This window comes from Manis javanica, chromosome 11 (genome assembly GCF_040802235.1).
Source record: "Manis javanica isolate MJ-LG chromosome 11, MJ_LKY, whole genome shotgun sequence".
Taxonomy (NCBI): Eukaryota; Metazoa; Chordata; class Mammalia; order Pholidota; family Manidae; genus Manis; species Manis javanica.
This window is the reverse complement of record NC_133166.1, coordinates 109,291,884-109,307,845: the sequence shown is the minus strand read 5'-3', so window position 1 is coordinate 109,307,845 and position 15,962 is coordinate 109,291,884. Positions and strand designations below refer to the sequence as shown.

Here is a 15,962-nt window from a genome sequence, read left to right as displayed (position 1 = left end):
GGAGACGGGGCATTTCCAAGTCCGTATGGTAAAATACCACTGTCTGCTCATCCCAGGAGGGGGCACACAGGTGCTGTCCTTTACTCTTCAGTGTTGGTATGGCTCGTGATTTCAAACGTTTATGACAAAACCGTCTTGCTGTGTTACCCAGTGAAGTTCCCTGGGGCTCTTCTGAGGTCTTGGGGCTCCTGGTCTGTGAGTGCTCTGCCCCCTTCCACCTGGGGCGGGGTGCCCCCCACCCCCCAGGGGCTCCGCCTGACAGTAATTTGTCCGCGGGCATGCCTAGGTGCCTGGGTCGGCACCAGGCACTTAGGCTGGCGGGTGTTGCATCGTCCTGAGGGGCGGGCTGGCTTTCTGGTGGTGAGGATGTATCCGTCTGATCAGGAAACATTCTCACCATCCCCGTGGTGGTTTTCAGTCTGGTCTGGGGGCCCACTGACCTTTAGGGCTGAGGGGCAGAGGGAGGCGGGCATAAGGCTTTATCTGCTGACATTTTCTCTGTGTTTGCATTTGAAGAAAAAGATCCTCAAGTTTAGAGATGTTAGGAACCCTTGGTGCAGCAACCCAAGGGCTGGCTTTCCTTTCCCAGGGCAGCGGTCAGCCTTTGGGACATGACGGTAGCTGTGTCGCCCTCTGTTACTCTGGCGGCTGTTTCCAGGGACTTGGAGGTGGGAGAGGCAGGCAGTGCAGCAAGGCTGCACGCACACCCCCCTGGGTGAATGGTAGGAGAGCACAGGGTGTGCCCTGGCCCGGGACAGAGCTGATGGGCCCAGCAGTGAGGCGGGGGTGGAGTGACCTCCCAGCTGCCTGCCGCCTCTCTGTTGTTGCTCCAGGGGCAGCTGGGTGGGGTGAGCAAATAGTCCCCGCTGGACACCTTTGTCCCCCGATGTCTGCTGGGTTCTGGGCTAGCCATCTCTTTGCTGTGCTCCCTGGGGATCTTGTGGCCAACAGGTGAGATGTGTGCGCGTCCCAGAAGGGGGGACGCACTGAGGGGCACTTGGAGGGTGGGGGGAGCCTTGAAAGTTGGTCTCCACGAGTGAGATTCAGCACCAACGGCAGTAGACATGTGTTTTATTTCATTTAACATAGTTTAAGAAATTAGAGAAGACTACAGTTGTACAGAAGCAGAGAGACTAGCCGAACAGACCCCAACCTGGCCACCTCCAGCGCCCCGATTCTCACATGTGGCATGTTCATACCTCTGTCCGTCCATGGCTCACCCCGCCCGACGATTTTGAAGCCAGTCCCAGACATGATAAAAGGATAAGATTGCACTGATAGGTATTTCAGTATGTGTCGCTAAAAGATAGCAGCTTTTTTGAAAAATAACCACAGTATCATGGGACACCTACAAATATTTGACAGTAATTCCTTAATGCTGTGAGTTACCAATGGTTTGGATTAGTACTGTGGTGGGCGCACCCCTGCACCCCCACCTGCCCTCCTGTGTTACATACTTGAGGAGAGAAGGTTTAGGCGCATACATATTAAATGGACAACACTTCAGTGTCATGAGGCGCAGGGGCTTTATCACAGAGCTTTAATAATGTAGGTTTAATAATAGCTTCATTGTGATGTGATTCACGTACCGTACAGTCGGACCACCTAAAGTGCACACCTCTGGTTCTTAGTATATGCACAAATACATGCAGCCATCACCATAATTTTTGAACATTTCATCACCCCAAAAAAGAAACCCTCCTCTCTTTAGCCACCCCCACCTTCACCTCCCACCTGCTCCCCCTCTACTGCTGTCTCTGTGGATTAGCCCATTCTGGATGTTTCAAACAAACAGAACCACACAGAAGCTGGCTTTTGGTTCCTGGCTTCTTTCGCTTAATCTGATAAGTGAAAGAACGTTTTCAAGGCTCACCCATGTGGTAGCTTGTGTCCATGCTTGGTTCCTTTTTATGGCCAAATAACAGTCCCCCGGGTGGATGGACCACAGTTTATGTACCTGTTGGTTAGCGAAAGGACACTGGGACTATTTCCACTTTCTGGTTATTATGACTAATGCTGCAGTGAACACCCGTGTACAGGCTTGTGTACGGACCTCTGTGTTCTGTTCTCTTGGGCGTGCAGCTAGGAGTGACATTGCTGGGTGGTGTGGGGACTCCGTGCCAGACTTCTCCGGAGGAACTGTCACATCGTGCACCTCCTCCAGCAGTGCGTGGGGCCTCCGACCTCTCCGCATCCTTGCCAGCCCTTGTCAGCCAGCTTTTCAGCTGTAGCCATCCTAGTGGCGTGAAGGACGTTTTGCAGCAATTTTGATTTGCGTTTCCGTGGTGGCTACAGGAGGTGGTATTAATAATTATAAATGTTTTTCAGCACAAGGCTTATGGATGCCAGGATTGTAGGTGGAAGCTTTGCCCCTTAGATTTGCTCAGGGAGCTTTTAAGTGCTTGTCGCCTGGTTTACCGATGTCCGTTTACATCCTGAAGACGAAGAGGCTGGCTCAGGGCAGCTGTCTTGCTACTGCAAAACTAGAAAATCCAATTGTCCATTTTGGGGACATTTAGGACTCATATTTGGTTTTTAGTCTGAACCAATCAAAATAAGCAAATCCTTAGTTAAAGCCAGCGTTCTGTCAAGGCCATTGACTCTTGGGTAGGACACTGCAAATATGCGCAGCGCGTCCGCCTCTCCCTAGCAGAGGCTAGATTCCTGAGCAAACATTGGATACATAGCGCTGGATAGACTTGGCTGCAAACACTGTGTTTATATCTAATCTGCTGCCATTAGTGATCCCTTCGTGTTCTGTAGAAAGCCCTTGAAAGATCTCACAAGCCATTGAAAAGGTAGCCAACCAGGTAATTTTTTTGCCACGATGCATGTATGGCATTATCTCTGCCACTTTCTGCTCACTCTGAAGGGTCTGGTGGGGGTGAGGGTTAAGATCCAGAGCCGCCCAGAATCTGAGTGCTTTTGCCAACCTTCTGAATTATCTGTAGCAGGCATTGCTTAGAGATCTTGCGGCTTTCAAAAATGGGGTCTATTTCTTCCAAACTGGCCAGGCTGTGGAAGTTTGCTGCCTGCCTGCTGACTGAATGTACTGTGTAAATATTCTTGAATGCTCTGCAGATGCCCTAAGCTAAGGTCATAGTGAGTGCGGTGAAGTCTTGCCAGTTTGTTCTTTTCTTTCAAAACCATCAAAGCAGACTCCAGGTTCTATGCCAGTGCTTCCCAGGGGGCCTTATCTCTGCCACGGCAACATCGAATGTGGCATGTCCACACATGAATTCTTCACTCCCCCCCCGACCGTCCTCCCCACACGGACACGCCCCGGCTTCCGGGACCGGCCCCGCTGAGCAGGTGGTCAAGCCAGAAGCCCCGGAGTGCCTCTGAAGCCTGTCTGGAGTGGGTCGCCTTCCCTGTGCCCTGCTGCCCACTCTGGGCCACTCTTTCCTGGAAAACTGCCTCAGCTTCCTGCTGGTCTTGCTTGCCCACCCCACCCCTGCTGCATCGGGCAGTCAGTGGTCTTTAGAGCAGGAACAGTGGCCGAGACCCCTGCCTTAAAGCCCTTGGGTGCTTTTCCATTGTCCTTAACACCCAGCTGCCTCCCGTGGCTGCTCTGGGCCTTCTCTGAAGTTAGCTGCCTGCCCCTGACCCCAGCTACCCTGCCCTTGACCTCTGCCTACAGCCCTGTCCATAGCCTTTGAGGCCCGAAAGGCCTGCCCTCTGGCAACACTTCTGGGCTTCAGAGTCATCCGGGAGTGCCTCCTCTCCGGCACCCTGTCTTCTCTGGGCCTCCCTGTCTGAGCTGCAGGAAGACAGGGCACCTCTTTGGCTAGGGTCCCCATCTTCCCCAGGGCTGGCACATAGGAGGCAGCCAAATAGTTGTTGAACGAACGGGTGAATGGATGTTGGGTGCCTCTGAAGGGCCCACTAACGGAACCGCTGTTCTGATTAGCTGAGGACTAAGCTCAGTAGGCTCTTGTAGCTGGGAATCTCCAGAACCACACCACCCGTTAATTGACAGGTCCTACATCTGCACTCAGTAGGCCTAAATGGGTAAAAACAGGAAAAATAACATGTGATGGGAAAACACTCACACATGCAATTTTGGACTTTTGTTGTGGCTCTTGATAGTTTCTCTTTAGCTTCCTTTTATCCACGTGGTGCTCTGTGGCAGTTTCGCAAGAGATGGTGCCCTCGCTGGCCTTCACAGGTGGCCGAGGGGCTGGCCTGGGTGGGGAGGCCAGGAGGGACGAGGTGGTGGCTGCTGGGGCCAGTGGGTCAGGGCCTGCCTGCGGGGGAGGAAGCAGAGGCCAGGGATGGGGGGAGAGAGATGCATGGAGACTCCGAAGCAGAAGAGATGGAACGTGCTTTTGTCCCTGGGTGGGGGCGCTAGTGCAGAGGGTGGTATGTGCATGCGCCTATGTGGGTAAAAGCCCCAGTAGGTAACATCTGGCCCCTTGGGTGTGGACGCAAGTTTGATTTCAGTCACAGCCTCCAGAGGGAGGGTGCATTCTGCCCCGTGTGCACCCCCCCTGGGAGTGTGTAGCCCGTTCTCCTGGGATCTTATGCCTAGAATGGTCTCTCGGCACAGCAGCTGTGTGCACACTGGAGGCCATGCTCCCACCTGGAGATAAGGAGCGTCAGGGCCACGGTGGGCTTATTCGTGGACTCTCTGGGTTTCTGCTGTGCCAGCCTCTGGGCAGCTGGTAGGCAGGCAGGGGACATGCCTCTGCAGTGCACGGTGCCAAATAGCTACCAGCTTCTGAAGCCGGTTGGGTGTGACCTGGGCTGCCACCCAGAGGGATGATTCGGTGGGATGATTCGGTGGGATCATCCCGTCTTCAGGGGGAGGGTCTCCATGGGCTTGGAGCGTGGAGACCGGGGGCTGGGAGCCAGGAGTGAGGGTGTGCATGGGCCCGGAGGCCAGGCCAGGCCAGGGGTGAGGGCTCTACTCCTGGCTCTGCTGATCCCCCAGGGCTCCGAAGCAGAGGGCCCTGGTGGTCTGCACAGGGCTGGGCGGGTGGTGAGAGGGTGACACGTAATCCCAGCCCTGGCTCTTAATGAAAAATACAAGATCTCTTAGGTGAGGGGAAAAAACATTCAAAACAAGTCACACTGGTCTGGGTTGGTACCTGGTGAACCGCTCCGTGTGTCACATCTGCCCCTTCTCTTCCCAGGAGATCACTAGAGATGGCAGAAGCCCACCAAGCGGTGGCCTTTCAGTTCACAGTCACTCCAGACGGGATCGACCTGCGGCTGAGCCATGAAGCCCTCAAGCAGATCTATCTGTCTGGACTTCATTCCTGGAAAAAGAAGTTCATCCGATTCAAGGTTCTCAGATACTTTCTTAAATCTGTATAGTCTTCACCTGAACACCTGAGAACCGTTCTGTAGGTGCTGTTGAAATACAGGTGTTTCCGAGCGGCAGCTGGCACATAAGGCTTAGGGAGCGCTCGCCCCTGGCGGCGAGCAGGGCAGGTAAGGAAGTCGGGGTCAGAGAGAGTAAGTGACCTGCGCTGCATAAGCGAAGACTGGACTCCGTGCCTCCTGCTCTGAGCCCAGAACCCTTCGCATCTCGCAGCAGCAGGATCGTTTTTCAGCTGTAGGAAACCTCAAGGAGTTTATTGGGCAGGTACCCCACTGATAAGATATTCAAACATTGAAAAATACGCACACACAGAGTTAGCTTCATGTGTTCTCAATTCAGTTTACCTAAGAGAGTGGAAATTCAGTTTTTAAGCACATGTCTTGTTTTTCCTTTTTGTAGTTTAGTTTATTTTGAAACTCACAGAAGGGATAAATAAATGCACATCTAAAAACGTTCCAACAAGATGAAAGGGCAGGGCTGCAGTGTGGGCGCCCCTGTCCCGTGGGGTGACTCCGGACAGTCTGTAGATTCATTTTCCGGTTTTCAGAGGGGGACAGTGGAGAAAGGTCCAGGAGTCAGGGTCGCCGAGAGGAGTGACCCCTGAGAAGGTGGGGGGGCCTCTGGGAGCTGCCTTCTGGGCACCTGCTGGGGTGGAGGAGGGCGCCACCTACAGGGGAAGGTGCTGACCCGCACGGCCCTTGCTCAGAACAACTCCTCTTTACCTTCAAATCAAGGACCATAGAAACCTGGGTACAAAGGAGTGGCCATCACTCACTCAGCCCAGTGGGAACATTGTCCTCTGATTGTAAAGACGTTGTAGACCTTCAGGAGGCGAGACTAACAGATATGAAAATACACGATAAACAGTGCATGACCACATCTGCACAAATGGTTTAGGGGACTGCCTAATAGCTCTGAGGGCCCGGCAGTGGCTGCAGGGCACGGAGAGGCGCGATGAGCAGGAGACATTTTATCTAGACTCTCCCTGCATTTTAATTTAATGTATATATGTATGTATCTTCTTTTTTAAAAGAACACTTTTTATTTCAGAGGACACACACCCACTTTGTTGAAAATCTCTCTCTCTCTTACCCCTATAGACCCTGGGAAAACCATTAGGAGTAACACGTAGGGATGTGAGTGTCCCCTAAAAGAACTCAGATAAAGCTTGGAGAGGTTTTTCATCTGCTGTCTTGGTCAAATCAATTTCTTATTAATAGGTGGCTTTAGTAAGAATTTTTTTTATAGTTGGGAGTTTGAAAACAGGCACAAAAGTAAAGCAACTGAAGGACCACACTGCTTGCCTCCTGATTTCTGCAGCTGACATTTTACCAATTTTCTGTGTTCTCCTTATGCCCTCCTTCTGCTTTTCGGGTTTTTCTTGGGGAGTGGGGTGGAGGAGTTGGCTGTGGCGTCTTACAGCAAATTCTTGGCGTGGAGTGAGGTCTCCTGGGACTCCTTCGGGGTTCTCTGGTGTCTTGACTCAGGAGCAGCACGGGGGTGTTTTGGGGGCTTGAATCTCGGGTATCGTAGGGTAGCAGGGTGGGGCAGGACTTGGGGTTGGCTCAGTGACGTCCTCACCCCCAGGGTGTTGGGGGTCAGTCTGGGTGGCACTGGGGAATCTGGATGTTAAACTAGTGCTCTTCGACTGTCCTGGGGTCACTCCCAAGGACACTGTTTCAGGAAGGGTTTTGGCTCAGAGGTAGAGGGAGGGAAGGAGCTGGTCAAAAGCCTGGACAGCTCAGGGCTGGAAGCTCTGAGGAAGATTACCAGCAGTGACAGCCGGGTCACCAGCCACCCAAGTGCTGCACCCCCACCTCCTGCTGCCCGGCCTTACCGGCCCCCACCCCCTGGGGCGTGCTGCTCGGTGGGTGTGGCCGTTGCTCACGCACGTGTCTGCTTCTAGAATGGCATCATCACGGGCGTGTACCCGGCGAGCCCCTCCAGCTGGCTCATCGTGGTCGTGGGGGTGATGTCTACCATGTATGCCAAGGTCGACCCATCGCTAGGGATCATTGCGAAGATCAATCGGACCCTTGACACCACGTAAGTAATGCTTTCAAAACTGCCGAGAGTCTAGGAAGTTACCGACGTTTTTGTTGCTGATTTTTGTCAGCCCTTTCAAGTACGATGATGTTTCTGTTCTGGATTCAATTTGAGGCTTTTGCTGTCGTTCTCACGACGGCTTTCTCCCCGGTCCTGGACTGGTGTTAAGGACCCCAGGGAGTCTGCGGTCCCTTACAGAGCAGGGGCAGGGAGAAGGCCTTGGTGCCCGGGTGCCCGCCAGGGTGGGACTGGGCTCGAGGCGGAGGCCGGCACCCTCAGCCCCACTGGCACAGCCGCAGAAGGCCTTCTGCTCCAGGAGCGGGGGGCGTGGCCCCTTGTTTGCACGGGAGTCCCTTCTGGGGCTCTGTGACCCTGAGCACTGTCTGCTGTGGGTGCTCGGGAAGCCCCCAGCCCCATATTCCCTGTCAGTGACCCAGGGGAACCCCAGCACTCCTGGGAGTTCTAGATTTTTCCAGGAGGCTTGAAAGTGGGCTCTCACACCGTGAGATTCGGCCTGGAAGAGCCTGTAGGCAGATACTTTCCTCAGAAGGTGCACGGGCCTGGGGTCTCGTGCGGGAATGTTGGACATGCCCCAGAGGGCCTCACAGGACCCCTGGAGTGTCATTTCTTCCCTCCAGGCCCAGCGGCCCTGACTCCCGTGCAGGCTCGCTGGCGGGTGGGACCCTGCACTGATCTCTCCCTGGAGTCTCTGTTGTAGAAGAGAAAACACTCAGAGATGTATATTCTTGCCCAGAGTGACAGAGAGGAAGTGGAGAGGCTGGAATTCAATCCCGGCTCTGCACCCCTCCAAAATCTGTGCTTTCTGCACTGTGCCCTGGGCCTCCCCTCAGAGGACCTTCCCGGCAAGCGCAGTCCGAGCACCACCACCTTCCGGCACCTGCGTGGCTGGGTGGCATAATGTGGGCCCTCTGTGTCCCACTCCTGACTGGCCTTTATTCTGCAGGACGCTTGTGTTTTCTGGTCGGGAGATGCTGCAAGGCCTCTGATGGGGTCGCCACGGCCATCCCGTGCCAGACCTTCCATCCCGTTTCTGTGATCTGTTTATATCAACGAACATTTTATTCCTCTCCTAGAGAAATAATAGTATATATGTGTCTTTATTTCTGGTGATGTAGTACTTAGAAATCTAAAATGCAGGTTTACTGAAAGACAAGTTCTTAAATCCAGAAACCCAGGTTCACTTGTCGATTACACTATCAGAAAAAGATGTATAGGTTTAAAGTACAGACTATAGTTAAACTTGAACATAAGATTTGACAGGTTACAGAAAGGTATATGTTTTCAAGCAAAAGTATGTTGCTTTGAAGATAGTTGTCTTTCTGTTTCTTAAATATTTTAAGATGTTACGTTGGTGGGTTCTAAATTTTGGAGATACCTTTGCGTTCTATATATTGGTTGTTTTAGTAATTTGAAGCACACTTAAATCATTTTTTTCTTTTAAAAAAATCTAATTAATGTTTAACGTTGTATTGGTTTTAGGTGTACAACATAATGATTTGGCATATGTATATACTGCAAAATGATTACCACAGTTTAGTTAATGTTCATCACTATATATAGTTATAATTTTTTTCTTCAGATGAGAACTTTTATCATCTACTCTAGTAACAACTTTCAAATTTACAATACAATACTGTTAACTCTAGTCACCATGCTGTGAATTACGTTGCATGACTTAACTTATCTTGTAACTGAAGTTTGTACCTTTTGACCCCCTTCACCCATTTTACCCACTCCCCCACCTCCTTTATCTGGCAACCACCAGTCTGTTTTTTGTATGAGTTCAGATGTTTTTTAGATTCCACATTTAAGTGAGATCATACAGTATTGGTCTTTTTCTGACTTATTTCACTTGGCATAATGCCTTTAAAATCCGTCCATGTTGTTGCAAGTGGCAGGAGTTGTTCTTTTTCGTGGCTGAGTAATGTTCCATGGGTGTGTGTGCGTACACGCCATGTTCTCCTTTTCCATTCATTTGTCAGTGGACACTTATGTTGTTTCCATGTCTTGGCTGCAGTGAACATGGGGCTGCAGATATCTTTTTGAGATAGTGATTTCATTTTCTTCAGCTAAATACCCAGAAATGGAATTGCTGGAGCATATAGTAAGTCTATTTTTAATTTTTGAGGAACCTCCGTACTGTCTTCCATGGTGACTGCAGCAGTTTACATTTCCACCGAGAGTGCACAAGGGTTCCCTTTGCTTCACATCCTTGCCAACGTTTATTATTTAAATCATTTTTATTTTGTAAATATTTTGTGGTTTCCAAAACAACTAAAACTATATCCGAACCACAAAGATGAATGAGTAAGTGCGGTTCTTCTCGCTTGTAAAGTCCCATCTTTACCTTAAAATACATCTTAGCAAATGGAAACGTTTCTTCTCTTTCAGTTTATTATCTAAATGATCATTCTACATGATCAGTTTCTTCATTTATTCGTGATAGATACTCCTGCATAGGTCACAAACAAGCACTTTCAATAAAAGTAGTTAATGTGGTAGTTTTGCCAAATGATCTGAGTTTCTTGTGAGTCGTGGTGAAACCCGAGGTACGCTGAAATCCAAACCGTAGGAGGAGGGTGGGAACAGCCCAGGAGGCGCAGGCGGTTCTGGGGTGCACTGTTCCTGGTGGGCGGGCCGCAGCCTCAGCCCGCCGCCGCCGTCTTGCCCAGACCCCAGGGCGGGTGTGCGTTTTCCCCATGACCCAGTTCACCTTGGTTTGTCTCTGAGGACCAGCAAGGCCGAGGGGCCTGGTTCACTTTGAGGTAAGAAGAGAAACGGCTGAGCGTGGTGAGAGCCGGGTGCACACGCGAGCCCTTCTCGACGGGCCCCACTCTGACCTGGGGGGGCGTGTGGCCGTGGCACCTGGCGGTGCCGCCCACCGCCCCTTCCCCACTCTGCCACATTGACGGCTCATCTGTCTTGTCTCGGCAGCAGCTGCATGTCCAGCCAGACGAAGAACGTGGTCAGCGGCGTCCTCTTCGGCACGGGGCTGTGGGTGGCCCTCATCGTCGCCATGCGCTACTCCCTGAAGCTGCTGCTCTCCTACCACGGCTGGGTGTTCCTGCAGCACGGCCGGACGAGCCGCGCCACCAGGCTCTGGATGGTAATTCACCTCGCTCTCGGGTGGAACTGGCCTGGGGGGTTTTCACTGCCTTATCGAGGCACGCTTGGCGTGCACAAAGCCAGAGCTGTTCACCCGGTGCAGCTTGTCGGGGTGGGAGACAGGAGTAACACCGTGCGTCTGAAGTTGGCGGCCAGGGGCGGACAGCCGCCCTTCTGCTCGCTGCTCCCGTCTGATTGCCTCGGATTCCACAGGTCAGTGAGCCCGGGGCAGCATGTGTCTGTGCCTCTGTGTCTTGCTCGTCCCCCTTAGCATAGCTTCGCCTGTGGATGGCGTTTCCTGTTGAAGAAGGACCTCCTGGGACCTCCGTTCCCTGTTGGTGTCCTGGTGGTTGACCTGGGAGTCAACCTCTAATTGCTGGAGAGGAATGACTCACCGTGACTCATAAATTTGGGCCAAAAAGTATTTTTCTTTCATGAGGTCAAAGAGGTCTGAACGTTTTCTGTTAATGTCTGGTAGGTCTGTCATCCAACTTACCGTCAGATGAAAGTGCCGTCTGTCTGCAGCTTTTCTGACTGACTTGAGGTTGGGCCCTAAGTGGTCTCCCTAGCTGACCGGTCTGACCATCTTAGCGCAGAGCAGGCCCACCCTCAGCCTCCATTGTGTCCCACCAGCTGCTTGGCCGGCAGCACGAGTGTCACTCAGTCACCGTGTGTGCGGATGTTTGTCCCACTTTCACCCCGTGGTGGCTCCATCTGCGGGCTGAATGCCGCCCTCTTGGGACTTGCTGTGAGACAAGTGTGGGAGCCACAGTGCCACCCGTGCCCGAGCCCACCGCACACCCATGGGCTCACCCTCTTTCCTAATCAGACTTCCTGCTGTTGTGGAGGTTTCCTGATTACAGAGACCCAAACTTTTAATACCCAGATTCAGAGAAGGATTCCCACACTTTGCAAAGCGAATGTGTGTGATGTTCCTGGGACGGCCTTCGTGGCTGATGGCCAGTTGAGTCCCACACACCAAGAATTACCCCTCCCCCCACACCATGAGCTCTGGAAATTTCTTTGAGGTCAGGTCAGCGTGAGATGACCAGTTATTACACCATGTTTAGATCGTTCTGGACTAACGTAAGGGCTGGTGGTGGGCAAGTGTGTACGTCCGCCAGGCTTGACAGTGACCGACCGGATGGGGCACACCACCCGAGCTGGGGTTGGCCGAGGTCCAGGCTCAGCTCAACCCTTGCCCACTGCTGCCAGAGCCCTGAGCCAATCCCGAAACCAAGGGATGCCTCCTGGACAGGCGGACATCTTGAGGCATCTGTCAGACCTCGGCTTTCATCCTGCCTGGTTTTATTTGGGGTTACCTGTTTGTTTGCTGAGGCCTGCAAATATAGGGGCAGAAAACAGACAGGAGGAGAAACACCACAGAAAATCTGTAAATAGCAAGTTGTACACACTTGAGAACTGGAACATAGTCTCATCTTTTAAAATGTACCTTTTTTTTTAAGACTATGGTCAAGATCTTTTCAGGCCGGAAACCCATGTTGTACAGCTTCCAGACGTCTCTGCCGCGCCTGCCTGTCCCAGCCGTCAAAGACACCGTGAACAGGGTGGGTGTGGCTTCAAGCTCGCGGGACTGCCCCGTCCGGACCGCCAGTCATCTTTGCGATTAAGCTTTGTGACCTGTTGAGTGTCAGTTAATCCATCATCGTGTGGCTGGCTGCTCTCGGCAGTGTGCCTGGTCGGCGTTAGAGGAGATCTTTTTTAGGTGTCTTCTTAGAAGGCCTCTTGATAGTAAAACCCATCCATACGTTGTTTCTAACAGCTTGATTGAGGTACAGTTCATGGGCCATACAATTCAAAATGCCCAATTCAGTGGTTTTGGGTATATTACATTATTAACTGTGCTAAATTTCAGTAAATACATACATAACATAAAATGACCATTTTAATGATCTCTAAGTGTACATTCTGCGGCATGGAGTACGCCCACAGCGCTGTGCACCCACTACCTCTGTGGCTGCAGAACGCTGTTGTCGCCCCGGCTCGCATCCTTGTCAGCTGGTGCTCCCTTCCCCCTCCCCTCAGGCCCCGGCCCCCACCGGCCTGCTTCCTGTCCGCGCATTTGCCTGTTCTGGACATTTCACACCTGTGGGATCACACAGTAGGCGGCCTGTTGTGTCCGGCTGCTCACGTAGCGGGCTGTTCAGGATTCAGCTGTGCTGTGTGTGTCAAGGGCCTTGTTCCTTTTATGGCTGAATGATATTCTACTGTATGGATGGACCATGTTCATTCATTCATCAGTTAATGGACGTCTTGAGTTGTTTCCACCTTGGCTGTTAAGAATAGCGCGGCTGTGAACGTTCACATACATGATGTCATTGGAAGACCTGCTTTCGGTCTTTGGGGTACACACCCCGAAGTGGAATTGTGGGGTCCTGGGGTGGTTCTGGGTCTCCCTTGCTGAGGACCCGCAGGCTGGTTTCTGCAGCAGCGGCTCCAGTTTATGTGCCCACCCGCAGCTCCTGAGGCCTCCCATTTTTCCGAGTCCTGTGGCCCCATTTTAAACACTGAGGAAACTCCTGGCATTTGAATCTGGGCCTCGTGTGTTTGGCCCTGTGGGCCCCCCCACTCCTGCGGCCCTGCCAGCTGCACCCCCACGCCTGCAGCGCTCTGCGGGCGCCTTCCCTGCAGGTGGCTGAGCATTCAGTGAGCTCCGCCCGACTTGTGTGGCTCAGTTCGACCTGAGCTTGCTCACACTGCGATTTTCAGTTTCACAGATGAACGTGCTACTTTGACTAAACTAACCCATCTTAACAGCTGGCCCGTTTTTGGGAATGGGCTCTACCTTTAAACCCACGTGGAGGGGCCCCAGTGGTGCCTCTGCCTCCCCAAAGCTGTCTCCATGGCAGAAGACGACTTGGCGGATTAAAACATTCCATGACAAACGCAGGGCTTAGTGGCAGCTTTACTCCTGTAAGACTGGCTGCCTGTGTGGCGGGGCCTACCGAGTGCCTTTAAAGCCCCCGCACGTGTGGGCAGCAGTGCTGGTCAAAGTGGGTCCTGAAACTCCCGACCCTGGACCCCTGGCCTGGGCCCCACGGCATGGCCTTCCCCGTCCCCAGCATTGTTCTGGCACCCCCTCGCTGCCCTGGGGTCCTGGGCACCTGATGTCCTGGGCATCGTCGCGGTCATTATAGCTTAGAACATAGCAAGTAATGGAAAAAAGGCACTATTGACATCCCGTTAACTAAACAACGATCTTGTCACCTCATGATTTCGTGGTGTTGTGGGGTCTGGGGAGCTCGAACACCAAGAAAGGGCGAGAGAGTTGAGTGACGGCTAACCCGGACCCCAGCTTGGCTAACGTGTGAGGACCAGCACCACGGCACGGGGAGGGTGCTGGGTGTCCTGGGAGGAAGCCGTGCATTCTCACTTGGCCCGTGTTCTCCCCTTCGCCCCAGTACCTGGAGTCGGTGAGGCCTCTGATGAAGGAAGCTGACTTTAAGCGTATGACGGCTCTGGCACAAGACTTCGCTGTCAACCTGGGGCCCAGACTGCAGTGGTACCTGAAGTTAAAGTCCTGGTGGGCCACAAACTACGTAAGTGTGGACACACACTGTTGTCCTGGACGTCCTCTTTGTATGACGATGCCGGTCGGGTCCAGGAACCAGCCGGCCTTGCTCGTGCGGCGGGCAGGAGGTGACGCTGGCAGGCGATACAGCGCGAGGAGTCTGGTGTTGAGTTGTGGGAGAGGGAGCATTGAGTATGACCCAGACAACCAGCAGGGGGCTGGAGGTGAGCATTGGGCGGGCAGCAGCTGGAGGGGCGGCTGAGGGGTGCCGTGTTCTGTTGTTGATCCACCTCAGCCACCCACCCGGGTGTGTTGACATCCTCACACGTGGCAGATTGAAGTAAATGCCCCCCTCCCCGGGCCCTGGGTCACCCCTGCTAAGCTGCCCGGTGGCTCTCCCCATTGTGCACCCGACAGGTGAGTGACTGGTGGGAGGAATACATCTACCTCCATGGACGAGGGCCGCTGATGGTCAACAGCAACTACTATGCCATGGTGAGTCCCCCGGGCCCCCGAGCCTTGTGGCGGGCATCCACCCGCCCCGTGGCCGCCTGCAGAAGCTTGGCTTCCACTCCTGCTCCTGCTTCCACTGTCCAAGGCGTTGGGCTGCATCGTGGAGCCCAGGGCCTGCTTTCCACACCAGAGAAGCATGTGGCCACTTCTTTATATTTGTACAGTAGCTCAAGGGCACTGAGCTGGTGCCTGGAAGCTGTGAGGGCAAAATGCCCTTGGCGGACAAGAATTGCCCCCTAGTGTAAGGCGACCTGTGCTTTCACAGAGCCCCACAGCACGAGGGGCTCTCTCCCGGCTTCCCCACCACACTCTGGAACAGAGGACCCACCAAGACCCACCCCCAGCCGACACACGGCTTTGCTCCTCTGTGCCCTGAGATGCCGGGGGGTCACTTGTCATTTTCATGTCTCTCACTTCCCTTGTCTTCTGAGACCTCCATGGTCTGGGAGAGTACACGCCATTTTTTAGAAGCCCTTCAGTTTGGGTTTGAATAACCAGTGTTTAATAACTGGCACTTAATAACTTTGATAATTGGCAAATGTAATTGTCTTTTTCTGTTTTTCACTTCCTTTTACTGGGTCCCTCATTTCCTTATTTCTCTTTATTGTTTGCTTTTTCTTTGTTTCTCCTCTTTAAAAAGTTTCTCTCCTTTTCCTTTTAACTTTTTTCCCCACTGAAAACAATCTCCCACTTGGACAAAAATTGTGCATGAATTTTTTTGTTTGAGAGTAAATGGTCTCCCTGGCATCCTCTCATTGCTGAAGACTTTGTGTTTATTTCCTACGAACAAGGGAGCTATCTCACTCTTTCAGGGGTATGTCATTTCTGCCTGGCTTTTTGTGGCATGATATAAAGATACTTGGGGCAACATACTGTTATCTTTTCTAAATTTGAATTACATTAATTTAATTTTAAGCTATATTCTGTTCTCTTTCAGACCCCAAGAATTACATGGGGGGGGGGCTTGCATTCTTTTAACACATGAACAAAATAAAACTGGCAAAGCATAAGAAACGGAATTACAATCCATTTTCTAGCAGACCAGGTGTAATCTAAGACACATGTGAAAATTTTTTGACAGTCTGGAAATGCTCGGCTATGTATTTAAGTCAGCTTAGCTTTTCCTGTGAGTGTTTTCTCTGCTGACACACGGTTCCCCTTTCAGGATTTGCTGTATGTCACACCGACCCACATTCAGGCAGCAAGAGCGGGTAATGCCATCCATGCCATCCTGCTTTATAGACGCCAGCTGGACCGAGAGGAAATCAAACCAGTATGCAAACTGCTTTTTAAAAAAACCTTTTAAAACAGTTTTATGGAGGCATAACTGACATATTGCACATGCACTTAGCCTACAAGTCAGTAAATTCTGAGAGATCGATGGACGCCATCACGACAATTGAGGGAGCAAACACGTCC

General features: G+C 52.3%; 1 protein-coding gene across 2 annotated transcripts in view; it reads left to right on the top strand.

Annotated features, from left to right (window-relative positions):
- The window catches only part of CPT1A (carnitine palmitoyltransferase 1A), a 47,540-nt gene that overhangs the window by 7,842 nt on the left and 23,736 nt on the right, over window positions 1-15,962 (top strand). For both annotated transcript variants that reach the window (XM_073217237.1, XM_073217238.1), the window contains exons 2-8: window positions 5,136-5,289; window positions 7,233-7,372; window positions 10,328-10,499; window positions 11,965-12,066; window positions 13,921-14,058; window positions 14,448-14,525; window positions 15,709-15,816. In XM_073217237.1, coding sequence (XP_073073338.1) covers window positions 5,149-5,289; window positions 7,233-7,372; window positions 10,328-10,499; window positions 11,965-12,066; window positions 13,921-14,058; window positions 14,448-14,525; window positions 15,709-15,816 — 879 coding nt within the window. In that variant the 5' untranslated portion in view covers window positions 5,136-5,148. The remainder of the gene's footprint in view (window positions 1-5,135; window positions 5,290-7,232; window positions 7,373-10,327; window positions 10,500-11,964; window positions 12,067-13,920; window positions 14,059-14,447; window positions 14,526-15,708; window positions 15,817-15,962) is intronic.